At 38.8% G+C, this 27,200-nt stretch overlaps 3 protein-coding genes across 6 annotated transcripts in view; 2 read left to right on the top strand and 1 right to left on the bottom strand.

Annotated features, from left to right (window-relative positions):
• The window catches only part of LOC128235414 (contactin-like), a 40,841-nt gene extending 15,095 nt beyond the window's left edge, over positions 1-25,746 (bottom strand). Inside the window, exons 1-10 of one of the 3 annotated variants that reach the window (XM_052950233.1) lie at positions 25,334-25,746; positions 24,261-24,355; positions 23,964-24,049; positions 18,443-18,591; positions 18,014-18,121; positions 17,550-17,799; positions 13,240-13,349; positions 13,002-13,097; positions 12,334-12,564; positions 11,304-11,409 (exon numbers count right to left, since the gene is read on the bottom strand). In XM_052950233.1, the coding sequence (XP_052806193.1) occupies positions 11,304-11,409; positions 12,334-12,564; positions 13,002-13,097; positions 13,240-13,349; positions 17,550-17,799; positions 18,014-18,121; positions 18,443-18,591; positions 23,964-24,049; positions 24,261-24,355; positions 25,334-25,403 (1,301 nt within the window). In that variant the 5' untranslated portion in view covers positions 25,404-25,746. Of the gene's footprint in view, positions 1-11,303; positions 11,410-12,333; positions 12,565-13,001; positions 13,098-13,239; positions 13,350-17,549; positions 17,800-18,013; positions 18,122-18,442; positions 18,592-23,922; positions 24,050-24,260; positions 24,356-25,333 lie in introns of those variants that run through there. The other 2 variants (XM_052950234.1, XM_052950235.1) reach the window with 2 other exon arrangements.
• Positions 1,549-5,627, top strand: LOC128235415 (uncharacterized). 2 transcript variants are annotated; one of them, XM_052950237.1, is made up of 6 exons: positions 1,549-1,702; positions 2,394-2,502; positions 2,747-2,878; positions 4,832-4,967; positions 5,159-5,254; positions 5,414-5,627. In XM_052950237.1, exons 2-6 carry the CDS (start codon positions 2,398-2,400, stop codon positions 5,593-5,595), a joined length of 651 nt encoding a protein of 216 aa, XP_052806197.1. In that variant the 5' UTR covers positions 1,549-1,702; positions 2,394-2,397; the 3' UTR covers positions 5,596-5,627. The 2 variants fall into 2 exon arrangements, with proteins under 2 accessions (XP_052806197.1, XP_052806196.1); XM_052950236.1 differs by having other exon boundaries at positions 1,549-1,707.
• Positions 6,508-9,945, top strand: LOC128235416 (uncharacterized). The gene is made up of 6 exons (XM_052950238.1): positions 6,508-6,562; positions 7,943-8,055; positions 8,394-8,525; positions 8,713-8,848; positions 8,996-9,091; positions 9,742-9,945. Exons 2-6 carry the CDS (start codon positions 7,951-7,953, stop codon positions 9,921-9,923), a joined length of 651 nt encoding a protein of 216 aa, XP_052806198.1. The 5' UTR covers positions 6,508-6,562; positions 7,943-7,950; the 3' UTR covers positions 9,924-9,945.
• Positions 25,747-27,200: the final 1,454 nt, after the last annotated feature.

Raw genomic sequence — 27,200 nt, 5'->3', positions numbered from 1 at the left:
TATAGTTTTCACACCTGGAGGTTCTTTTTCAAAAACCTTTGATGCTTTGTCAGGACAAGCACTTAAGGCGGTTTTTAGGCTTAAAAGTTGTATATCTAAATATCCTTGCATTTCAATCAAGCATAGATTAGATCTTTTCGATAAACTTATTTATCCAGTCTTGAGTTACGGATCGGAAATATGGGGTCTTAGTAACAGTCTTCAAATTGAACGAATACACTTACGTTTTTGTAAAAAATTGTTAGGAGTGCGATTACAGACCCAAAATATTTTGTTTATGGTGAACTTGGGAGAACCTCATTATTATGTAAAAGGTCGATTAATGTCATAAGATATTGGTTAAAGATTGTAACAATGGACACTGTAAAATATGTTAAACTTATGTATGATAAACTTTGTATGCACTTAGAGGAAAATCCACATTTCAAGTCCTGGGCTTACAATGTAAGACAGTTGTTACAAGCATTAGGTTTTAATGATGTATGGCTTAGTCAAGGTGTTGGTGACATAAATTTGTTTCTAAATATGTTTAAAAGAAGGGCTACTGATAATTATATACAAATTTGGCAGTCTGAGCTCAGAGAGTCTAGTAGAGCTTGAAATTACGTGCATGTGTCGTTTTTTGAATTACAACCCTATTTATGTAATGTATATATAACAAAATATAGATATGCATTGTCTAGGTTAAGAATGTCAAGTCATATGTTGAGCATCGAAACAGGTAGATGGCATAAACCAACAGCAACACCTTATAATGAAAGAACATGCTTATTTTGTAACACTCTTGAAGACGAATACCACTTTTTACTTGAATGTCAATTGTATGCTGAACTACGAGCAATGTATATCAAACCATATTACTTTAAAAGACGGAATATGTTTAAGTTTATTGAGTTGATGACCTCTCAGAAAGCTGTTGTGAATAGAAATTTAGCGATGTATGTGTATAAAGCGTTTGAATTACGAAAAACGTTTCAAATGTATTATGAGTAAAAAACATATCCTCTTCGCTGTTAATACATCATGTCTTACGACCTATGACTTATTTTGCAATTAATGTACGTTTTATAATATGTATACTCATGGACATATTGTCTATTGTATTATGAAATAAAACATATTAAACATATTTATTATTGTAATTAAACAATATTTAGCTCACATGTCGATGTCTGACCATATGAATCAATGTCTAAATCTTTTAAAGCACTACGATAAGTCGGCGGAACTTTACTCATGGCAGTGAGAGCTATATACGCCATTATCAAAACTTCCGCTAAAGATTCACTCTTACTCCCAAATAAACAGTACCACAATTATTGTAAAATAATTGTTTAAATTTACCGAAAAGGATGGACAAATGTATAAACAATGGTGTTTTTTTATGAAATATACCATGTTTAATTTGAAAGAATGCAGAAAACATGCTATAATTTCAACATAATCGCCCGACATCTGCCGTGTTCGGAAAATGTTAATTTGCATAATTTATGCCTACCGGAAATCACAAAGCGGAACGACAACGCACAAAAAAATGTATAACGCAAAAAGACCTGTGTTACAAGAGTATCTTAGTCTAAAATAGTTGACGTGTTATATGGGATTTTTCTAAAGGATTTGCCATATCAATCGTAAAAAAATACGTCAACGTACAATTATTTGGACTAGAAAGTAGCTGTATCTCTAAATCGGATTAAAAAGTGTAAGGTACGTTTACTTACATCTTTTTCATAAGACCCGGGGTTTTCTCATCTTCATATATTTACGAAAACTTATTATTAATGTATTTTTTATTTCTTTTTTGAAATCCAAATCCAATGCATTTTAGTATTTATTTTGGTGATTGCCTCACTGTATGTCGTTCATGTGAGTTATTACAAGTTCATATATGAATCTTAACTGGTATCGGATGCTGTATGCATTGAATGAGCGCAGTTAAATCAACCAAACCACTGGAGCGTTGTAAACAATGAATGAACACAGTAAATGAACACAAGCACTTGAGTGTTGTATACGATCAGCACGGTAAATGCAATCAAAGCGCCGAGTGCAGCATTTGACCAATTTGCATTTGATGAGTGCATTAAAAAGAACCAAAGCATTGAGAGATGTTTTTGCGGTGTGTCAATAAAACCGAAGTGAAGTTAAAAACTCAAATGCTAGCAGATCTCAAAATATACACTAGTCGAGTCGGAAAAAAGCACCTGGCACCATAGTTTTTACGATATTGAAACGAAATCGTAGACTACCACATTCTCCGATCATACTTGTAAGCGATGAGCGCAGTAGAGTATAAAAACAAACGAGGAACTCCAAAACACAAATGTCGATCTTTATAGGAAATTGAAAATGATATGTTTTTAATAAAAATCACATAACTATTGATTCCACAGAAATATGCTGAATCTGAACCGAGTGCTGGCTGAGCGGATCCACTCCATCAACGCGCCCACTGAACAGTCTCAGGAGGCGTACGCCGAGTGGACGCCCACTTATGAACAGGTGTGCAAATCAGTTACGATATTTTGCATTGGACAAAAAGATCTGCAGTTCTACCTAACATTTGACCAGACATTGTACAACACCGTCAACATCTTTCATGTCTCTTAAGCGTTTTTTTTTTAATTGTTTCACATCCCATCTTTTCCAAATCTCCATATCATGGGGTTCCCCAACCCTTAACGAGTTCGTTTTCAGTTTCTTTCGTTAGAAAAAGAGAAACAGTTTTTTTTTTATATTATCACAGGATCTTAAAGGCGAAGGATACTGTTCACCGGAAGTGACGGTTAAATACGTGTGTGACGTCATTCCGGATGAGTCGCGAGCCTCAACCCGCGTTCTTGATATCGGGGCAGGCACCGGTCTTGTTGCAAAGCTGGTATGATTCTTCCTTCTTTGAACACATGCATCCGTTTAACAATGTATAGATATGCAATTGTGTGTTCTGTGTAAGGCAACATTATCTGTCGGCATTCATAAGTGAAATTTGATAGTCGGCATTTGATAGTAGACATATGATAGTCGTCATTTGAAAGTCGGCATTTGGTAGTCGTCATTTGAAAGTCGGCATTTGATAGTTGACATTTGATAGTCGACATTTAATAGTAGGCATTTGATAGTAGACATTTGCTATCCGACATTTGATAGAAGGCATTTGATATTCGGCATTTGATACTATGCATTTGATAGTAGACATTTGATAGTCGACATTTGAAAGTAGGCATTTGACAGTCGGCATTTGATAGAAGGCATTTTATATTCGGCATTTGATAGTATGCAGTTGATAGTATATAGACATTTGATAGTCGACATTTGAAAGTAGGCATTTGACAGTCGGCATTTTATAGAAGGCATTGGATATTCGGCATTTGATAGTATGCATTTGATAGTAGACATTTGATAGTAAACATTTGATAGTAGACATTTATTATTCGACATTTGATAGAAGACATTTGTTATTCGGCATTTGATATTCGGCATTTGATATTCGACATTTGATATTCGACATTTAATATTCGACATTTGATATTTTACAACAGAAGCTGGTAAACCTATATGCACTAGGATTTATGAACATTGCTTTCATTGTGCAAGTTTATTCTTAGTGAAAAAAATAATTATATTAAACTTATATCGGCTGAAGATATGTTGTAGGTAAAGTAAAACATGGTCTTTAAGTCAACCCATTTCCATTTTCTGCGTAATTAAAATAAATTATCAAAAGTTACCTAATCCTCTCGGTTCCTTGCCTAGATTTGGCTTGCTTCCAAATTCACATTAACAATGCAATCTAACGAACGCACTAAAAAGTGGTCTTTTAATTAGCAACATTTTTTTTTACCGCGTAACACCATACCCATTTTGAACCGCGGCGCATAAATTCTTTTAACATGTCATTTCAAAAAGAAGATAGTGGTCAACGGCTTGAACGATGATTCCTTCTATGTGCTATTAAAAAAGATCAAATGAATGAAAGCATGACACTCATAGCAACAGGTGGTATTCAGATTCAACTAAACTTGTATACTAGCGTGTTATTCTATTACGCCTATCAACTTCAATTTTTAAATAATTTGAGCACAATTGTAGAAAATACTCTTTCAATTTAGGCCATACGTTAAACAAAGAGAGTATAACTAATGATTTACAAATGTACATATTCAAACCAATCATCTAGATGTAACAGCACTTTATGAAATTATAATCATTAGAATGTGCATAAGCACATGACTTACACACAGGGATGGATATGTTTAGAACTTGCACACAAATACATAGCAATATAGAGGAAAATGACCCAAGTTAGAGTATGAACGCCAATATGCGTTTTGCAAAATCTGAGATATATATCAATAGATAATAATAAAGGATATATGTTCTTCCATCTAACATACAATGCTATTGGGCTTATTTTGTCGATTAAGCTATTTTCACTGCTGGACAGAAAGGAGAAACCCGCACTAAATAAATGTTTGTTTTTTGTATATTTAACTGTCCTCCCCTGAAGTATCTTATTTATAGAATTATTATGCAATATACTCTAGTAGTTCCAATGAGGTCAAAATCGGAACTGCAAGGAGTTTTCCCTTTCATATCCGTATTTAAACGTGTGCTGTACTTTTAATATACGTAAACTATTACATGAACTTATTTTATAAATCAAACATTATTCCAGGTGTGTTTCAAAGACTGATTTTCGTTGAAATCTGGTACTTTCCAGTATGATGTTCAACTCAACATGGAATCAGTTGAATTGTTGTGGTCTATTACAAATGTCTAGAGCTAAAGCTCAAGCCTTATGACGATATTGTGCCTTTTAACCACTTTTCAGCTACGGGAGCGCGGCTTTATGTGTATGGACGCCTTGGACCCGAACGATACGATGCTTCGAGAGGCCAGAAAACACAATCTATACGATAACTACTTCTTGGAGTATATAACGTCAAAACCTACATCAATTCAGGAAGGTATACGCTTATGTAGTTTACGACTGACTAGACGCTTTACTTTATGATTGAAATGCCATTAAAGATTTCTGAGTTACACCATACACCTTTAACATAACTTTAAAACTAAGCACCGTGACAGATCCTGTCTAAAACATTCCTGACTCAAACAATAATCCTTTAAATCTAACTCTAGTAGTCTTATCTTACAGGTACATACGATGTGCTTACCGGAAGTGGTATTTACGCCACGGACGGACATGTTCCACTTGGCGCAATTATAGAAATGATCCGCCTGGTTAAGAAAGGTATCAACACACTCGAATTAAATTAATTCTTTAAAAAAATACTGCAAAAGTATGCACATCTTTAAGCATGGCAAATATCAAAGTAAACAATGTTTATGGGAACCATAACCCAGTTTAAATCTGATATGGAATTCGGGAATTGTTTTTGTGTGTCTCTAGGTGGTTTCATAGTGCTTGTGACGCGGTTTATACTGCTCGCGGCGGACGGCCCTTACGAGCAGCTTGAGCCCCTGATGAAGCAGCTTGAGGAGGAGGGACGGTGGCGGGCCATCCACAGGGATGTCTTCCCCAGATACTACCGCAACTACGAAGGCATTGCGTGGGTCTTCCAAAAAGTTTAGCTCAATTCAGGGAGAAGTTAATGAATGACATATTGGACGTATAATGCGTGAATAAATGCAGATTATTTTTTTTCGTTGTTTCAGTTTACAAGTTCAGAGTTCAAAGTCGTTTCAGTATATGATGTATTACACTGCGTTATGACGCCACTGTTTAATTCTTTGCTGTACTCATTTTGGACAAGTGCATTTTCCTTGGTAACAGACGTTCCATATAATTAAAGCATGCCCAAAAGCAGACAAGAGACAACGAAACGAAACTTAACTTCATGAAGTTTACATACATTGTTACCTAACTTAAATTCGACACAAAGTAATGAAATAAACAGAATACATAAAACATTTTAAACACTGCAAGATGCATATAAAGTTTATATCGTCTGCCGAAGTGACATGTATGTCGTCTGCCGAAATGACATACATGTATGTCGTCTGCCGAAATGACATGTATGTCGTCTGCCGAAGTGACATGTATGTCGTCTGCCGAAATGACATGTATGTCGTCTGCCGAAGTGACATGTATGTCGTCTGCCGAAATGACATGTATGTCGTCTGCCGAAGTGACATGTGTGTCGTCTGTTGAAGTGCACAAACTGTCCCAACAGTATAATTATGCAACCCGAAAAACCAACTTTGGTAAAGGTTTACTACTCGATACTAGTAACAACCGTTTATGACAGATACTTTTGATGTAATCATGTGAGATCTACGTATAATTCTTCAAGCGGTTACTATGATGCTAACTTCCGCCATCTCTTTTGGCCAGAACCACATGTACTGTATTCGTCAATTCGCGCCATATGTTTGTAAAACGAGGAATAAAAAGAAGAGTAACATATTAATGTTGCCGTTATTAGTATTGTTAAGATATCAACGTGTCCCTTTAATAAGTTATTCGTCCGCACGTATAGTCTACTGATATTGTAAGGAACGGTGTGTACTTTCACCTTGGATCTAGTGGAAAATATAGGTAATTACACCTTTATATTCACCATATGTTTATTATTTGTCTAAAGTACAATTTGAAATAGTGTTGTTTTCGACGTGGAATTGTATTTGCTGTTTACTCTAGCAATGTAAGTACTGAGATATATAGAACATATATATTCAATTACATGTCCTCGTGTAGTCGGTGACCCACTTTCACTTATTATCAGTTTTGATTATGTAATATTCTTTTGGTATACAAATGTTGCATACATCTCCCTTCATGGTAGCTGATGCATCAGTCAATTGTAACCACGGCCCTCCCAGGTCCGGGGGTATACCGGGGATAGCCGGGGAAATGGGCCGTGTTTTTACCTTTCAGGTTTTCCCGTAGTGCCGGGTGAATGCAGTGGTTTTGTTTTCGCTTTAAATATAGCGGGGAATGGGACTTACCTAGGGTCCCTGGAGTGCGGGTCATTTCGCGATGACTTTACAATCTATTCGTCCCAGCAGGGCGCGGATTTAAGCCGGGGTTGGCTGGACCGAAAATCAAAGTCCCCGCTATTCCCCGGACCTGGGGGGTGGGTGTGGGCGTGGTTACAATTGACTGGTACATTAGACATCTTCAGTTACGTTTGACTTTGAAAATACCTCATGCATGTATTAATAGACGGACTGGAACGTTACGCACAATTACAGTCTATGACAGTAAACATTATCATATCATTAGATCATATTTTGAAGAAAAAATGGTTTTCGTGTTTTGTTAGAAGTTGAAAAAGGGTCACTGTAGGTCATATAAAGCACCTTTACATTAATGTTTGTTATATATTTTCTTTTACAAAAGTTTGAAACATGCTTTCATTTTCAAAACATAAATTTTTCAGGAGTTTTTTATGGATGTTAAAACCTTAAGAATTGAACCACATAAAAATGTCAATCGAAAACTTCAATGTTTTCTTTACTGAAAATGGTAACTTGTTGTTCATAATGGCCTCGTATCAATAGATTTAAATGAAAAAGTACAGTACACATTGAACAACGATGCGACATGAAGCAAATAAATATTATTTTTTTCTTAGAATTTTCAAAAGGCGAGGGGCGGGATCGCGATGGCCCTAATTCGATTCCGTACTATTAATGAAGTCACGCCCAATTAGCCACGAATCGCTCCAACTTCTGAGCATGTTCAAAAGTGGGAGAAACTTGCAAGTTTGTGATAAGTTTTACAAAGTGTTGGTACGGACTGGTACGGATTACTACGTTCATTTTACATGTGTGTGACCAATATATTGCCGGTTACTCCGCGTGTTCTCCCGCAAGACCACACATTCGCAACATCAAACAGAGAGTTGTTATATTATAATAGTTTCTTTAAACTAAATTGCCTCAGCTTAGTTTGGCTTTCTGCCTTTCTGCGCAGCCGGAAGTATGATGAACATGAATAAAGAGCTCAACGAGAGGATCAACTCGGTCAGCGCCCCAACGGACCAATCACAAGAGGCGTACGTCAAATGGACGTCCACGTATGAACAGGTATCACCTTCGGTAAAAAAAATCGAATACAAAACATTAAAAATGCAAATAAAAATGTTCTAAATAGCAGAGTTGAATAAGTGAGATTGTGATACCCTTGTGTACAATATGAACGGAAAGTTGTTTGTACTTTCAATGGATTGTATCAACTATCATGCACGCTTGTTTTCGGTTAATATTTTTTGGCGAAGAATTTCGCCTTAGATGTGGCTCGATAGGTTGACGCCAACTGAAAAACAACAAAACAAACGTAGTAGACGTTCAATAATAATAAATTTAATTGGTTTGGTTAAGGTAAAATACTAGTTAGTAGTAACATATGTTCACGTCATTTACAGGATCTCAAGAGTGAGGGATACCGCGCTCCGGAAATGACGTCGAAGTACGTGTGTGACGTCATACCGAAAGAATCGCGAGCCTCCATGCGCCTGCTAGATATTGGGGCAGGAACGGGTCTGGTTGCCAAGCTGGTGAGCTTTTATCATACCGAAAAAAGTACAATTGTACAAAATGCCTGTACATGTTCCCACATTTCTAAGCTTAATGGGTTAAAAAATATTTGCATTCGGATTCAGTGGAGTTTTTCTATATAAAAATGTAAATACAATGAGAATGCATTTAATTATTAAGCTATCGCTCTTGGTCCCATGTCATTAGCTACGGGAGCGCGGCTTCCGGTGCATTGACGCCTTGGAGCCTAACGACACGATGCTTCAAGAGGCCCGAAAACAGGGGCTGTACGAAAACTACTTCGTGGAGTATATTACGCCACAACCTACATCACTTCCGGAAGGTGCGCGCTTATTCAAATGTTTAAATGTCTTTGTAAAACACATTTCATTGAAACCATGCATTTTAACTTAAAATATATATAAGCATGAGATAACAACTTCATTGATTGTATCGTAAATATTCTTACTGTGTGTCTCTTTCTTGAAAGGTACTTATGACGTGCTAACCGGAAGTGGTATCTACGCCCCAGGCGGGCATGTTCCACACGACGCCATCTTAGAAATGATCCGTCTCGTTAAGAAAGGTATTCATTTTCTCGAACTCATGATTCTAAAAGCCACATTCACAAATTCAAGAGCCAAGATCCATCGCCGACATCGTACAAAAAATAAATACGTAACCAACGCCAACCACAATCAATCAAATTTAAATCAAACTCAAATTCGGAGACTAGTTCCCAACCGGTTTTCCCATCCGCTGCAGTCATGCAGTCCCACATCTTTCGATATAATGCCGATCGCCGACCGCTCGTATGAATGCAGATCAGTTGCCAATGTTCGCACGCCGCCCGGCAATCTTTTAAAAACTAGTTCCAACTTTACAACCTCATAACGGTGGCTGAATATGAGTTTATGAGTTTGATACACGGTTATTCGATAATAGATCAACATAAACTTCCAGTCGACTGAATCAACATTTTGCACTAGCTGCAAACAACTACTACAACGCTCTGAGAACTAGTTCTCGACAAGCAGTTGTCGGAAGTCGGCGGTCAGTCGTGGCTCTTCAGACTTTGTTCCACACTCATTTAACAGTAACAGAAGTTTCCGTTTCCGGCCTATTAAAAGTTGTTAGGCATTTTTACCTCTTCTAGTTTCTCTCAATTGTATTCAATTCTTATCCTATTTGATGTGGAATATAGTGTCACAGTCTGCATTACGGCTGTTTATTCAGGTGGTTACATTGTGCTGGTAACAAGACCAAACCTGCTGACGGCTGATGGCCCCTACGAGCAGCTGGAGCCACTGATGCGGCGGCTAGAGGAAGAGGGACGGTGGCGGACCGTCCACAGGGACGTCTTCCCAAAATACTACCGCAACTACGACGGTATTGCGTGGGTTTTCCAAAAAGTCTAATCTTTAACAACCCGAGACCATAAGAGCTTTTCCTTTACTTTGTACATATAGTTCAAGAATAAATGCATTGAACATGCGGTGTGCTGTTTCTTTTCTTTGTATACCCAAGTAACGCTCCACTCTTTTCTTAAATATATCTTGTTTTTCTTTCCATTACGACCCCTTGAAACTTTGTTTAACTCATAAAGGTCATGAAGTCATTTTGAGCTGTCGCGTCGTTTTCTAAAGTTTCCAGAAAACCGTGGTATATCGTAAGCGGTTATCTTTTTCTCTGGCTAGAAGTAATTGTAGACGTCGATCCCCCTTCTCACAACTAAAATACTAACCGTCCGCCGGCAAGGAAGGTACAGGGTGACCGCGTGTCAGTACTATACACTGGCGCTTGTTACAAAATTAAGGTAAAGCTCTAACCAGGGTAACAAACATTCTGCCTGTACAATGTGTTCCATGTTACACAGTCAAGTCGAAGCCCATGGACAGTGTAGTGCAGTCGTGAAATGACACGCAGCATGTCAATATCAGATACTGAGTAAGGAGTTATCATTGTTATGCTGCTTTTAAATTAAGTGAATCCATCGTTTGATGAAAATAATGTTTACGAGGCAGTATATTATGGTTCTAAAGGCATTGCATCACCCCAAATCCCCCGAATAGATTTATTACTTTCGAGAAACCATTTCCCAAACAAAACTTTCACACAGAAACTTCGTTGTCAAATATACATACATGTATAGGCAAGAGAGATAGCAGAGGTTATATAATTCGTTTTAAAATGTCATGAGCGATTTTTGTCCGAAATCAAAGTGCCAGAGGTGTGGAACTGCTACGGACGTGGACGGTCTGGTTGTAATATTAATTCAAGAATTCTCTGTCATTGGAGAAGTAAATCATTACGCGAATACTACAGCGGAGTATGCTACCTGTCATTGTACGGTGTTACATTATATGTTTGTGTATTTTGTAGTTTGCTATTAGGACAGAGTATTTTAGTACTTCCAACGTAGCTTAACATTCTCATAGTACTTCTGTATAAGAGATGGCTGTTTGGTTTATTTTGTTGCTGTCTCAGCTGAGGTTTACTCTCTTAAAACAGAGCATAATGGTTTCCCAGTTAATAATGTTTATTAATGAAATATATTGTTGAGGCATGTGAAAGCCACGTGATTAGTATCGATACATACACAGGCGCTATTTTTAAAAATTAACTGGGATTTACGTGGTATGCAAACCCAGTAAATTTCAAACTGAAAAAAAATACGGAAAAACTGCGAAAGACGCATGGTACGGAAGTAATGTTATAACATAGGTAAGTAAGATTGTTCTTGCATTTGTATCATCTGGTGTCTAGTCACTGTAATGTATAGACAAAATTGTACTCACGTGCCGTAAGCGAGACACTCGAGTTTGACCGCGTCCCCTACCAGCGGTTTGTTAGGAAAGGATGCTATAAACCCGTCAGCTATCTCCGGACCCCACATGGCAGGCTCTGAAAGGTTTGTTGAGAACCTAAGTCAGTTGTGTTTTGCTGTACCCTTCCTCACGGTCACCTTGCAAACACAATATCATTGTAAAGGAAACTTGTACAACGATAGAATATTTACGACGTTTATAAAGATGGTCATTCAGATCAGTTTCAAAACAGGTGAAATAGCCATTCAAATGATGTAGCTAGAATTGAACGCACCTATTTTGTCTGTCCACCATAGAACGACGCTAATAAATATTTACTAATAGTATCACTATTAGCATATAATCCCATATACTACTAGTTGTATATGGCGTACGAAGTGGCTCAAACGTTACGATATGACAACAATCACCTATCAAATATGGCCAAAGCTGTATATCTATAGCTGTTGTGGTATTGAATGTATATCTATAGCTGTTGTGGTATTGAATGTTTATCTATAGCTGTTGTGGTATTGAATGTATATCTATAGCTGTTGTGGTATTGAATGTATATCTACAGCTGTTGTGGTATTGAATGTATATCTATAGCTGTTGTGGTATTGAATGTATATCTATAGCTGTTGTGGTATTGAATGTATATCTATAGCTGTTGTGGTATTGAATGTATATCTATAGCTGTTGTGGTATTGAATGTATATCTATAGCTGTTGTGGTATTGAATGTATATCTACAGCTGTTGTGGTATTGAATGTATATCTACAGCTGTTGTGGTATTGAATGTATATCTATAGCTGTTGTGGTATTGAATGTATATCTATAGCTGTTGTGGTATTGAATGTATATCTACAGCTGTTGTGGTATTGAATGTATATCTACAGTTGTTGTGGTATTGAATGTATAGCTACAGGTGTAAAGTACGGTTGTTACTTTAAATTTATCCATGTAGCTAAAGAGAGAGTTTCGAGCATCTTCGTTCGCCATACTTATAACCGCTACATACCGCTGCCTCCGATCTTTAGTGGGATGGGCAGAGATATCCGACTAGGTGGCTGGGTAGTGCTCATAGGGTCTTTCCCGGGGGAAAGCTTCACGATGCAGTTGTAGTCTGCCTCGTCCGTCTGTGTCACCTCTGAGAAGTAAAGCTTCCCGTTGGATGAGATGAACATGTGCGGGTTGAGCTCTGGTCGCACGAAATCGGCGACAGTCCCTCGATACCACTGGTATGTCACAGCTGGGTAAAATAAAGGTATTATGATTAAACATTCTTGATATGCGAAATATGATTATAACTTGTTCAGGCTGGCAGAAAGGTTAACAAAGGCAGACATGGGAATATCTACCCGTATATAGACAAATCACTCATAAAGGCGCCATGCCACAATAATCTTGTCGACAATAAGCTTATACTGGGATTGTAGCTATCGGAGTACGTGTACCTTGCCATCACTGGGTCGGAGACACGCTTGAGGGTACGTACTCCAGTGCCACTACAGTGCACTGGGAACACGATAAAAGTGCAAATGTACAATGTAGTATTTAACATGAGTAACTGGTCTGTGTTGTGCTAGCATATACTCGATGGTGGCGCTCTAGTACGTAAGAGCCGTATCAGTGCGCTGGAAACGGGCTACACGCGTGCATGTACAAGGTTTTATTTATCATGTGTACCTGGCCTGAACTGTGGCGGATCACACTCGATGGCGGCGCTTTGGTACTCCAAGACCACAATCGGAGCACGTGGGACGTTCGGGAACTGCTCCAACACTGGAATATTCAATTTCCCACTGTGTGACAAACGCCTTTGCATTGATCAGAAAGAATTGTACTTTATTGGAGGAGTTTTATTATCATTTTTAATAGATGACATGCGTTTAATGCTCTCGAGTATTAAAATGAGGATACGTACCTCCGAATGTGATGTTGGCGAGATCACTGTAGACTGTGCCGAACACGTTACTGGCCTCACACTGGTACATTCCACCATCCAGGGCCTCCACTGGGTGCACTATGGACAATCTGTGGACATGTCGAGAGTATACGAATTAATATATAGGTTTATGCAAATAAAATATCACTGTTCTAGTGCATTGAAAACATTACATTTCCTGTAATGACCAACGCCACATGGCATGAACCCACGAAACAAGGCATATGCCACTGTATCACCTTTACCACAACGGCACCAGGCCACCTTACCACTGGACTAACTTACCACTAAACCACCTTACCAAGAGGCCACCTTACCACTAGACCGACTTACCACTAAACCACATTACCACTAAACCACCTTACCACTAGACCGACTTACAACTATACCAGATTACCACTATACCACTTTACCACTAAACCACCTTTCCACTAGACCGACTTACCACTATACCACATTACCACTTTACCACATTACAACTATACCGGATTACCACTATACCACATTACCACTAAACCACCTTACCACTAGGCCGTCTTACCACATTACCACTATACCACAATACCATTAAATCACATTGCAACTATACCGGATTACCACTATACCACATTACCACTAAACCACCTTACCACTAGGCCGACTTACCACTTTACCACATTACCACTATACCACAATACCACAATACCATTAAATCACATTACCACTATACCACATTACCACTAAACCACCTAACCACATTACCACTAAACCACCCTACCACTATACCGCATTACCACTAAACCATCTTACCACTATAACACATCACCACTATACCACATTACCACCATACCACTAAACCACTAAACCACCTTATCATTATACCACATTACCACTGGACCGACTAACCACTAAACCACCTTATCACTATACCTAATTACCACTGGACCGACCAACCACTAAACAACCCTACCACTATACCACACTACCACTTAACAACCTTACCAATATACCACCTTACATCTATACCGCATTACATCTATACCACATTGCCACTATACCACATTACCACCATACCACTAAACCACTAAACCACCTTATCACTATACCACATTACCACTGGACCGACTAACCACTAAACCACCTTATCACTATACCTAATTACCACTGGACCGACCAACCACTAAACCACCCTACCACTATACCACACTACCACTTAACAACCTTAACAATATACCACCTTACATCTATACCACATTACATCTATACCACATTGCCACTATACCACATTACCACTAAACCACCTTACCACTATACCACATTACCACTAAACCACCCTACCACTATACCACATTACCACTAAACCACCCTACCACATTACCACTAAACCATCTTACCACTATACCACATTACCACTATACCACATTACCACTAAACCACCCTACCACATTACCACTATGACACATTACCACTATACCACATTACCACTAAACCACCTTATCACTATACCACATTACCATTAGACCACCTTACCACTAAACCACATTACTACTCGACCACCTTACCACTATACCACATTACCACTAAACCACCCTACCACTATACCACATTACCACAATACCACTAAACCACCCTACCACATTACCACTAAACCACCTTATCACTATACCACTATACCACCTTACCACTATACCACATTACCACTAAACCACCTTATCACTATACCACATTACCACTAAACCACCTTATCACTATGCCACCTTACCACATTACCACTATACCACCTTACCACTAGACCGACTAACCACTAAACCACCGTATCACTATACAACCTTAACACTATACCACATTACCACTAAACCACCTTATCACTATACCACATTACCACTAAACCTCCTTATCACTATGCCACCTTACCTCATTACCACTATACCACCTTACCACTAGACCGACTAACCACTAAACCACCGTATCACTATACAACCTTTACACTATACCACATTACCACTCGACCACCTTACCGCATTACCACTAGACCACCTAACCACTAGACCGACTTACCACTAAACCACCTTACCACTAAACCACATTACCACTAGACCACATTACCACTAGTCCAACTTACCACTAGACCACATAACCACTAAACCACCTTACCACTAGACCACATAACCACCAGACCGACTTAACACTAAACCACCTTACCACTAGACAGTTTTACCACTAGGCCATCTTGCCACTAGGCCACCTTACCACTAGACTGACTTACCACTAGGCCACCTTACCACTAGACCACATTACCACTAGTCCAACTTACCACTAGACCACATAACCACTAAACCACCTTACCACTAGACCACATAACCACTAGACCGACTTAACACTAAACCACCTTACCACTAGACCGCCTTACCACTAGGCCATCTTGCCACTTGGCCACCTTACCACTAGACTGACTTACCACTAGGCCACCTTACCACTAGACCACATTACCACTAGACCGACTTACCACTAGACCACATTACCACTAGACCACATTACCACTATACCACCTTACCACTAGACCGACTTACCAATGAACCACATAACCACTTGGCCACCTTACCACTAGAACGACTTACCACTGAACCACCTTAGCATTAAACTACACAATCACAATATCACCTTACCACTAGACAACCTTACCACTAGACCTTCTTACCACTAGACAACCTTACCACTTGACCTTCTTACCACTAGAATACCTTACCACTAGACCTTTTTACCACTAGACAACCTTACAACTAGACCTTCTTACCACTAAACAACCTTACAACTAGACCTTCTTACCACTAGACCTTCTTACCACTAGACAACCTTACCACTAGACATTCTTACCACTAGACCTTCTTACCACTAGACAACCTTACCACTAGACAACCTTACCACTAGACAACCTTACCACTAGACCTTCTTACCACTAGACAACCTTACCACTAGACAACCTTACCACTAGACAACCTTACCACTAGACAACCTTACCACTAGACAACCTTACCACTAGACAACCTTACCACTAGACAACCTTACCACTAGACCTTCTTACCACTAGACCTTCTTATCACTAGACCTTCTTACCACTAGACCTTCTTACCACTAGACAACCTTACCACTAGACATTCTTACCACTAGACATTCTTACCACTAGACATTCTTACCACTAGACCTTCTTACCACTAGACCTTCTTACCACTAGACAACCTTACCACTAGACAACCTTACCACTAGACAACCTTACCACTAGACAACCTTACCACTAGACAACCTTACCACTAGACAACCTTACACTAGACAACCTTACCACTAGACAACCTTACCACTAGACAACCTTACCACTAGACCTTCTTACCACTAGACCACATATTGTTTTGGCCACCTTACCACTAGACCGACTTACCAATGGACCACATAACCACTAGACCAACTTACCACTAAACCACATTACCACTAGACCACATAACCACTTGGCGACCTGGCCACTAGAATACCTTACCAGTGGTGTACATAAGATGACGTAAATCCACGTGTGTTTTCGTTCAATCATTTTACTAGTTCCCGAAATGGTTTGGTTTTTCAATAGTTGTATTTAGAAGAGATCAATCCAAGAACGAGGCTGCTCGTCCTACGGAATGACTATCCGTTGGCGCATAAATTCACTCAAACAGGAATTTAAAATTCATCGATCTAAATTCATTCGGTTCGACAGCAATGGAATTGAAATTATTTAAAAAAAAAATTTGTTTGTTCAAAATCTATTGCTTTTTGTCGGGATAATTTTCTAAAAATGGGGAAATTTATAGGCTGATTTTTGGAAAAAATCAGGATCCGTCACGTGATCTGGCTAGGACAAAGAAGGGTAAAAACTAAAAGTCCCCGGCTATTACTTTAGCGAAAAGTTATAGTTTACTACAACTTCAGAACGATTCATGTTTGGTAATCGAATATTCGATCGAAAGAATTACCGACTATTCGTAAATCAATGTTGTCATTCGTTTGCATCCCAAGGACATATAATTTATAAGATATTTTTTACATTTTTTTCACACACGCTTTCAAATGAGACCAAAACAATTAAGGATCACCAGCCAGCCAGGCATACAAACTTCGCATACTTGGGTTGCGTACTTTAATAAATTAATATATAATCAATAAAAATATATTTTACTTGTTTACACAGCGAAACTGCGTATTATATAGGCCTATTACAGTTTTACGATTTTATTGCTACTCCTATATGAAATGTTTATTTCCTAAAAATAAATCAGTTTGTTTACCTTCCGCCGGTAAGCGTATATCTCGGATCATAGTTCGTCGTGATGGTGACGACGGTACCATTTTCCCGTGTCTGCAGCATCCGGTAGGTGGGCGCGGGTATTCCGTCGGCGAAGCACTCGACGCTGATGGTAAGGTGTTCGCCATCCGTGGTGGAGCGGGAGTCGGGGACAACCACGAGGTTAGCAGGATGCAAGATGAACATGGGGCCGTGCGGCGCCAAGCGCGGGTCCGTTATGTTTGTACCGTACGCTGAAAAGCACATTCCACATTGCAAGTGTCGCAATAATGACAGCCATCATCATGTTCGGATCAAGCTCACCATCAGAAGCAGAAGCAGACGTAGCGTATCAGGAGTAGCAGGCGATTCGATTACAACAATCAATGCTGAGTTTGAGGTGAATTTACATAAAACATAGTTTTATAAGATATATTCATTTGAGTAACAATCACTATGTGTACGTACTGAAGTCCCTGTCGTTCCGTCCGATCCTGTGTGCCTCGAGAACCGCGATCTCACAGACGGCCGCCAGAGACGCCGAGGAGACGGATTTACTCAGTCCCCACCGATAAACTACAAAAAAACACAACATAATAGACACTTCATATTATACATTCACTTGTACTTACTTTTTGGTTTTCATTGTTAGCTTATAAGCGGTTAACATTCATCTTACATTTGAATCCAGTCAGGATAACCAAAGCTAGACTAGAGCACTTTCGGGTAAGTACCGTTCGTTGTTTTTTTTTTAAACCTACACAAAAAACAACATTTTGAAGTAAATCATTAAAACGTATATAAGTATGTATGTATACACCAAAGCCCGGGAGATGTATCGACGTTGTCTACCAATTTCCCTGAATGAATCGATACAGCGAACACGAAAAAACTAACCATCAGCCCTAAAGACGACCCTGTGGGATGTGAGGTTCCGGTGTTGGAGGGACAGCCACCAATCGTCACCCTGGCTGACGGTGCCGTCCCCTTGCCACTTGATAACAGACATCCCGGCATCCGTCATTCCGCTTGTGTACCACGAGTGTCTGAGGGGATGGGGGAGAAATAAGTTGTTGCGTCATGTACAGGTCGTATGCAAATAAAATATCTTGCCTCAGTTTCTCGAAATATCTTAAGCCTTACACGTTCAGTTTAAAGTCAAATTACTTTCTTAATCTCGATTTAGAAAGTAGAACTAGATTATAATACTCTCAAAACCTCTTCAAAAGGAGAACATTATACAAATGAAATTTATACAAAGATGTATGCTTAGCTTAATCATGTTACAAGGGGGTTAAAATTACAAGATAAATTATGTCTTGAGTACAAAATATATCGTTTCTGAGTTTACCTGAGTGTGAAACACGCTTTATGTAGTTACATATTTTATTTACTGAGGCTTAATAGAGTACGAGCACGTGGTTTTTCCTTTCAAGAAGCCGTTAAAGTAAACTCGTCACGTGTCATTCATGGAAAAGACATAACACAAACGATATAAGGTGGAAACCTTTGACAACAGTGAAAGAATGTGTTTTGTTTCCGACAGGGAATGTACAGACCGTGTTCAGTTTATGCGTACCCGATCTCATCTTGGACAGAAAGCTGTACAGTTAGGGTACTACTGATATAGGACGGAGTACTGTTCAGTTTATGCGTTCCATCTCTTATCTACGACGGAGTTTTTGCGTACTCTGTTTTATCTAGGAAGAAGAGCCGGACAGTTTTATGTTTACCCTATTTCATCTAGGACGGGGAGCAAGACAGTTTTATGTTTACCCTGTTTTTTTCTAGGACGGAGAGCTAGACAGTTTTATGTTTACCCTATTTCATCTAGGACGGGGAGCAAGACAGTTTTATGTTTACCCTGTTTTTTTCTAGGACGGAGAGCTAGACAGTTTTATGTTTACCCTATTTCATCTAGGACGGGGAGCTAGACAGTTTTATGTTTACCCTGTTTTATCTAGGAAGAAGAGCGGACAGTTTTATGTTTACCCTATTTCATTTAGGACGGGGAGCAAGACAGTTTTATGTTTACCCTATTTTATCTAGGACGGGAAGCTAGACAGTTTTATGTTTACCCTATTTTATCTAGGACGGGAAGCTAGACAGTTTTATGTTTACCCTATTTTATCTAGGACAGGATGTAGACCGTTTTATGTTTACCCTACTTTATCTTGGACGGGGAGCTAGACAGCTGTATGTTTACCCTATTTTATCTAGGTCAGGGAGCTAGACAATTTTATGTGTTCCCTATTTTAGATAGGACGGGGAGCTAGACAGTTTTATGTTTACCCTATTTTATCTAGGACGGAGAGCTAGACAGTTTTATGTTTACCCTACTTTAATCTAGGACGGAGAGCTAAACAGTTTTATGTTTACCCTACTTTAGTCTAGGACGGAGAGCTAGACAGTTTTATGTTTACCCTATTTTATCTAGGACGGAGAGCTAGACAGTTTTATGTTTACCCTACTTTATCAAGGACAGGGAGCTAGACAAGTTTATGTTTACCCTATTTTATCTAGGACGAGGAGCAAGACAGTTTTATGTTTACCCTATTTTGTCCAGGACAGGGAGCTAGACAGTTTTATGTTTACCCTACTTTAGTCTAGGAAGGAGAGCTAGACAGTTTTATGTTTACCCTATTTTATCTAGGACGGAGAGCTAGACAGTTTTATGTTTACCCTACTTTAGTCTAGGACGGAGAGCTAGACAGTGTTATGTTTACCCTACTTTAGTCTAGGACGGAGAGCTAAACAGTTTTATGTTTACCCTATTTTATCTAGGACGGAGAGCTAGACAGTTTTATGTTTAGCCTACTTTAGTCTAGGACGGAGAGCTAGACAGTTTTATGTTTACCCTACTTTAGTCTAGGACGGAGAGCTAAACAGTTTTATGTTTACCCTACTTTAGTCTAGGACAGAGAGCTAGACAGTTTTATGTTTACCCTATTTTATCTAGGACGGAGAGCTAGACAGTTTTATGTTTACCCTACTTTAGTCTAGGACGGAGAGCTAGACAGTTTTATGTTTACCCTACTTTAGTCTAGGACGGAGAGCTAGACAGTTTTATGTTTACCCTACTTTAGTCTAGGACGGAGAGCTAGACAGTTTTATGTTTACCCTATTTTATCTAGGACGGAGAGCTAGACAGTTTTATGTTTACCCTACTTTAGTCTAGGACGGAGAGCTAAACAGTTTTATGTTTACCCTACTTTAGTCTAGGACGGAGAGCTAGACAGTTTTATGTTTACCCTATTTTATCTAGGACGGAGAGCTAGACAGTTTTATGTTTACCCTACTTTAGTCTAGGACGGAGAGCTAGACAGTTTTATGTTTACCCTATTTTATCTAGGACGGAGAGCTAGACAGTTTTATGTTTACCCTACTTTAGTCTAGGACAGAGAGCTAGACAGTTTTATGTTTACCCTATTTTATCTAGGACGGAGAGCTAGACAGTTTTATGTTTACCCTACTTTAATCTAGGACGGAGAGCTAAACAGTTTTATGTTTACCCTACTTTAGTCTAGGACGGAGAGCTAGACAGTTTTATGTTTACCCTATTTTATCTAGGACGGAGAGCTAGACAGTTTTATGTTTACCCTACTTTATCAAGGACAGGGAGCTAGACAAGTTTATGTTTACCCTACTTTATCAAGGACAGGGAGCTAGACAGTTTTATGTTTACCCTACTTTATCTAGGACGGAGGGCTAGACAGTTTTATGTTTACCGTGTTTTATCCAGGACGGAGAGCTAGACAGTTTTATGTTTACCCTACTTTATTAAGGACAGGGTGCCAGACAATTATATGTTTACCCTACTTTATCTAGGACGGAGGGCTAGACAGTTTTATTTTTACCGTGTTTTATCCAGGACGGGGAGCAAGACAGTTTTATGTTTACCCTATTTTATCTAGGAAGGAGGGCTAGACAGTTTTATGTTTACCGTGTTTTATCCAGGACGGGGAGCAAGACAGTTTTATGTTTACCCTATTTTATCTAGGACGAGGAGCAAGACAGTTTTATGTTTACCCTATTTTTTCCAGGACAGGGAGCTAGACAGTTTTATGTTTACCCTACTTTAGTCTAGGAAGGAGAGCTAGACAGTTTTATGTTTACCCTATTTTATCTAGGACGGAGAGCTAGACAATTTTATGTTTACCCTACTTTAGTCTAGGACGGAGAGCTAGACAGTTTTATGTTTACCCTACTTTAGTCTAGGACGGAGAGCTAGACAGTTTTATGTTTACCCTACTTTAGTCTAGGACGGAGAGCTAAACAGTTTTATGTTTACCCTACTTTATCTAGGAAAGGGAGCTAGACAGTTTTATGTCTACCCTACTTTAGTCTAGGACGGAGAGCTAGACAGTTTTATGTTTACCCTATTTTATCTAGGACGGAGAGCTAGACAGTTTTATGTTTACCCTACTTTAATCTAGGACGGAGAGCTAAACAGTTTTATGTTTACCCTACTTTAGTCTAGGACGGAGAGCTAGACAGTTTTATGTTTACCCTATTTTATCTAGGACGGAGAGCTAGACAGTTTTATGTTTACCCTACTTTATCAAGGACAGGGAGCTAGACAAGTTTATGTTCACCCTACTTTATCAAGGACAGGGAGCTAGACAGTTTTATGTTTACCCTACTTTATCTAGGACGGAGGGCTAGACAGTTTTATGTTTACCGTGTTTTATCCAGGACGGAGAGCTAGACAGTTTTATGTTTACCCTACTTTATTAAGGACAGGGTGCCAGACAATTATATGTTTACCCTACTTTATCTAGGACGGAGGGCTAGACAGTTTTATTTTTACCGTGTTTTATCCAGGACGGGGAGCAAGACAGTTTTATGTTTACCCTATTTTATCTAGGAAGGAGGGCTAGACAGTTTTATGTTTACCGTGTTTTATCCAGGACTGGGAGCAAGACAGTTTTATGTTTACCCTATTTTATCTAGGACGAGGAGCAAGACAGTTTTATGTTTACCCTATTTTTTCCAGGACAGGGAGCTAGACAGTTTTATGTTTACCCTACTTTAGTCTAGGAAGGAGAGCTAGACAGTTTTATGTTTACCCTATTTTATCTAGGACGGAGAGCTAGACAATTTTATGTTTACCCTACTTTAGTCTAGGACGGAGAGCTAGACAGTTTTATGTTTACCCTACTTTAGTCTAGGACGGAGAGCTAGACAGTTTTATGTTTACCCTACTTTAGTCTAGGACGGAGAGCTAGACAGTTTTATGTTTACCCTACTTTAGTCTAGGACGGACAGATAGACAGTTTTATGTCTACCCTACTTTAGTCTAGGACGGAGAGCTAGACAGTTTAATGTTTACCCTATTTTATCTAGGACGGAGAGCTAGACAGTTTTATGTTTACCCTACTTTAGTCTAGGACGGAGAGCTAGACAGTTTTATGTTTACCCTACTTTAGTCTAGGAAGGAGAGCTAGACAGTTTTATGTTTACCCTACTTTAGTCTAGGACGGAGAGCTAGACAGTTTTATGTTTACCCTACTTTAGTCTATGACGGAGAGCTAGACAGTTTTATGTTTACCCTATTTCATCTAGGACGGAGAGCTAGACAGTTTTATGTTTACCCTACTTTAGTCTAGGACGGAGAGCTAAACAGTTTTATGTTTACCCTACTTTAGTCTAGGACGGAGAGCTAGACAGTTTTATGTTTACCCTATTTTAGTCTAGGACGGAGAGCTAGACAGTTTTATGTTTACCCTACTTTAGTCTAGGACGGAGAGCTAGACAGTTTTATGTTTACCCTATTTTATCTAGGACGGAGAGCTAGACAGTTTTATGTTTACCCTACTTTAGTCTAGGAAGGAGAGCTAGACAGTTTTATGTTTACCCTGTTTTATCTAGGACGAGGAGCAAGACAGTTTTATGTTTACCCAATGTTATCTAGGACTGGGAGCTAGACAGTTTTATGTTTACCCTGTTTTATCCAGGACGGGGAGCAAGACGTTTTTTCACAAGGAATTTTATCTCGGACGGAGGATTACAGATGTATGTGTATTTTATCTAGGACGGATGGCTAGACAGTTGTATGCGTATTTTATCTAGGACCAAGGGCTAGACAGTTGTATGCGTATTTTATCTCGGACGGCTGACTATACAGTTGTATGCGTATTTTATCTTGGACGAAGGGCTGGACAGTTTTATGCGTATTTTATCTTGGACGGAGGTCTAGACAGTTGTATGCGTGTTTTATCTCGGACGGGCGCTAGACAGTTGTATGCGTAATTTATCTCGGACGGAGCGCTGTACAGTTGAATGCGTACTGTATATTAATTTCGGACGGGGACCGGTTAAGTTGTACGCGTGCCGTTACTTATCTAGGACGGAGAGCTAGACAGTTTGATGCGTACTCTATCTTATCTTGGACGGGGATCTGGTCAGTTATGCGTACCCAGTCTGATCTCGGACGGAAAGCTGCTGTGTCAGGAACGAGAATTCTGTCTGGGAACTGATCGACACAAGGGACGCCCCGTGTTTCTACAAAAAACAAGCCGAAAGAAGGCGATAAAAACAGCCAATTACTTAAAACAAACACGACAAAGATCTATGTAACCTGCCCATGATACACGTGAGTAAAAAGTGCAAATGTTTTAACAATGCACAATGTTTTCGAAGCATTGGTTACCAATTCAAAGGCTAATTCACCCTTACAACGTTCGGAATGATAAGTAACTGTTCTTTTACGTACGTAGCACATCTCTGTGGCGTGGGCGTAATCAAGCGTCTCCGTCATGTAGAACAAGTAACACGACTGTTCGAATGTTTGCCACGGCAAGGGACATCCTGTGTGGAAATAGTTGATTTCGTTTAATGATATTTATAGACTAGTATAGAGATGTTCGACGTATGACAAAATGACATCATGTTTAATTTTGAATTGAATTTATATACGGCAATATATATTTGTCACTTAAACGCTGTTTAGAGCGTACGCTACATATACATTATTGCGACGTAAAATAAATATCACCTTGACCGTAACATAATTTAAAAGTTTTTTTAAATGATTTATTTTAATGTTGTTGACTGTCTCCTATAACTGAACGTGTTGTCAACGTGAAAGCTGCTATGAACGCAATAATACAGCTAGACGAGTGTATACAATAACGCAAAAACGTCAGTGCTCAGCAGAAATAGATATAATCTTATTTAGTAGAAAGGAAGAAAAGGATTTGAACATCGATGGCATCAACTCATAAATATTTGTATTATATTAGAGGAAATTAATGACCATCGGACAAAATCTATTTAAATATAGTAAGTTTGGTAGGTATTTAAGAATGAAGGCGTTTTAAAAGCGAGACTAGTTTGGTCAAGGTTCACACGCACACGTCTCCTGCAGCAGGCCCCAAGTTCTCGAAACTTCTTCAGTTTAAAATATTTCAATGTTCTAAATTTGTAAAAACCTGTGATCCGACCATATTGTATACGTAATACTATAGTTTTTGTGTTCGAATTGTAAAAAAAGAAAACTTGTTGCACGCAATATATTACGGTGAGATTCAAAATATTTTAAAGAGATTGAGATTTTTGAAAACAAAATATGTAAATATTTCCATAATAAATTACATTGTTAAAGAAGATCATGTAGAAGCAGGTAATTTTGCTAAATGAAACAATATTTATGAACATGTTTTTATTATGAAAATATTTACACGAATTTCATTTAGAAATCTCAAAACTCTTATTTGAGCCTCATCTTGCTTTAAGGAACTTAGGAATGCTCGACTAATGCAGTTTACGACCGAAATTAATACATACCCTGGCCGGTGACCAACGCGGGACACCAAAGTCCGAGCAACAGAAATGTTCCAAACACATTTAACGTCATACCAAACCGAGGAAAGCCATTAAATCCAAATATTTTTGTGATAATCTGTTGTACAGATCACATTTATTTTTTTTATCAGTGAAAGCCCAGTATATGCCATAAACAGCCAATGGCTCTTCAGGCCATGTCGGCCATAATTCACATGGTTGGAGGGTGCTTCTGAGATCTCTAGTGCCTGCTTGTACACTGAGTAATAATGCTACACATTTCAGTTTGATATATGGTGTCTAACTCCAGACGGTTTGTCATCATAGCATGTGCGTTTTCGAGTTTCACATCACTACAGTCTGAAAAAGATGTTTGTCGAATTTCCATTTTGCTTTTGCGATTTAAAAATTATGTTTGTACCTTGTATTGTATTTCATGTCTAGCACGGACAAACCATAGCTATGTGACGGCATATTATACTTGCTAATTATGAGATGATTGTTTCTGACAGACCAGTTTCAACTGGTTTGCTGGCCATTCGCAGCAGATGACGTACTTCTTGTGACAAATTGCAAAAAAGTCGTATAAGTGGTCAATGGGTCAAACTTGACCCATATATGGACTGTCACCTCAGCGATTTTAGATGTTTGAACTCGCCGCGTCTGAATTAATTATACCATTTGGCTAATTTTACATTATCATTAATTTCTTCTTATAATGATAACAATATTTTATATCCACATCTGTCATAGCTGGATTGCGTAGAAGGCGGTTTTTACTGGTGACATATGTATGTGGTATCTGTCTCTTCTTTAAGTTTAACTTGAGTCAGAGCAGGAAACATTCCTGTTGAAAATACAGCGGAAGAATGCTCACATGATATACATGTTTATGCACCAGTCATTTTTACCGCGCTCCCCTCCCCCACCCCCAGATCCGGGGGTACACCGGGGATAGCAGGGGAAAAGGGCAGTATTTTTACCTTCCAGGTGGCCCCACATTGCCGAGTGAATGCGGCGGTTTTGTTTTCGCGCCGAAATTAGCGCGGATTGGGCCTTACCTAGGATGTCCCCATGTGCGGGGGTATTTGGCGGGGATTTTACCGGCAGTTTGTCCTCAAAGAACGGGGATTTTACCTGGGATTGACTGGAACGTAAGTCAAAGTCCCCGCTATTTCCCGGACCTGGCGTGGTTACAATTGACTGGTGCATTACAGAACAAACATTTTGCTAACCGGTTTGTAACTGTATGATGGGAAACAAATTCACAATACATGTACTTACTTATTGTATTTTTAATTAGTTTACCCTATTTGCTGTTTCAAACATAATGGTGAATTAAGTTGTTAAAGCTGCACTCTCTGAAACAAACGTTTGACAACTTTTTCTTTTTGTTTTGGAACGTGTCAATTTTTGCGAAAATGCATGGAAACCAGTGATATAAGACTACTAACAAAAATTATCAGATCGCAGATTTTTATATTGATGTTCAAAAATTGTTGTTTTATGCATTTTATTTAAAGCGTTTGTAACACTTTTAGCCATAAACTATTATTTTTGAACATTAATATAAAACAAACTGCGATCTGATCGTTTGTCAAAAATAAAATGAAAAAGTTGTCAAAACGATAAATCTGTGAGAGTGCAGCTTAAATGGTATCTATATTTCTATGTCGATTAACTGAAGGGAAAAGTGCTACATTGCATAATCACATGTCACTTTGTTTGTACATGAAGCCCTTCAGCCCAATAACGGACCAATAAATATATTATATACTGATAAGCCATTCTACAGTGTGCCACTTAACTATGACATTCTAACGACAATCCATAAATCAGATTGAAAGTAACTTTAATAGTGGCAATAAAT

This window comes from Mya arenaria, chromosome 5, assembly GCF_026914265.1.
Source record: "Mya arenaria isolate MELC-2E11 chromosome 5, ASM2691426v1".
Classification (NCBI taxonomy): domain Eukaryota; kingdom Metazoa; phylum Mollusca; class Bivalvia; order Myida; family Myidae; genus Mya; species Mya arenaria.
This window is presented reverse-complemented; position numbering and strand designations above follow the sequence as displayed.

What these genes read in the sequence shown, in the direction of transcription:
- LOC128235415 (XM_052950237.1), top strand. Translation starts at nt 2,398, where the DNA reads ATGCTGAATCTGAACCGAGTGCTGGCTGAGCGGATCCACTCCATCAAC. An exon ending in GGACGCCCACTTATGAACAG is followed by an intron (nt 2,503 to 2,746) that starts GTGTGCAAATCA and finishes ATATTATCACAG; the next exon opens with GATCTTAAAGGCGAAGGATA. An exon ending in GATCCGCCTGGTTAAGAAAG is followed by an intron (nt 5,255 to 5,413) that starts GTATCAACACAC and finishes GTGTGTCTCTAG; the next exon opens with GTGGTTTCATAGTGCTTGTG.
- LOC128235416 (XM_052950238.1), top strand. Translation starts at nt 7,951, where the DNA reads ATGATGAACATGAATAAAGAGCTCAACGAGAGGATCAACTCGGTCAGC. An exon ending in GGACGTCCACGTATGAACAG is followed by an intron (nt 8,056 to 8,393) that starts GTATCACCTTCG and finishes CGTCATTTACAG; the next exon opens with GATCTCAAGAGTGAGGGATA. An exon ending in GATCCGTCTCGTTAAGAAAG is followed by an intron (nt 9,092 to 9,741) that starts GTATTCATTTTC and finishes CTGTTTATTCAG; the next exon opens with GTGGTTACATTGTGCTGGTA.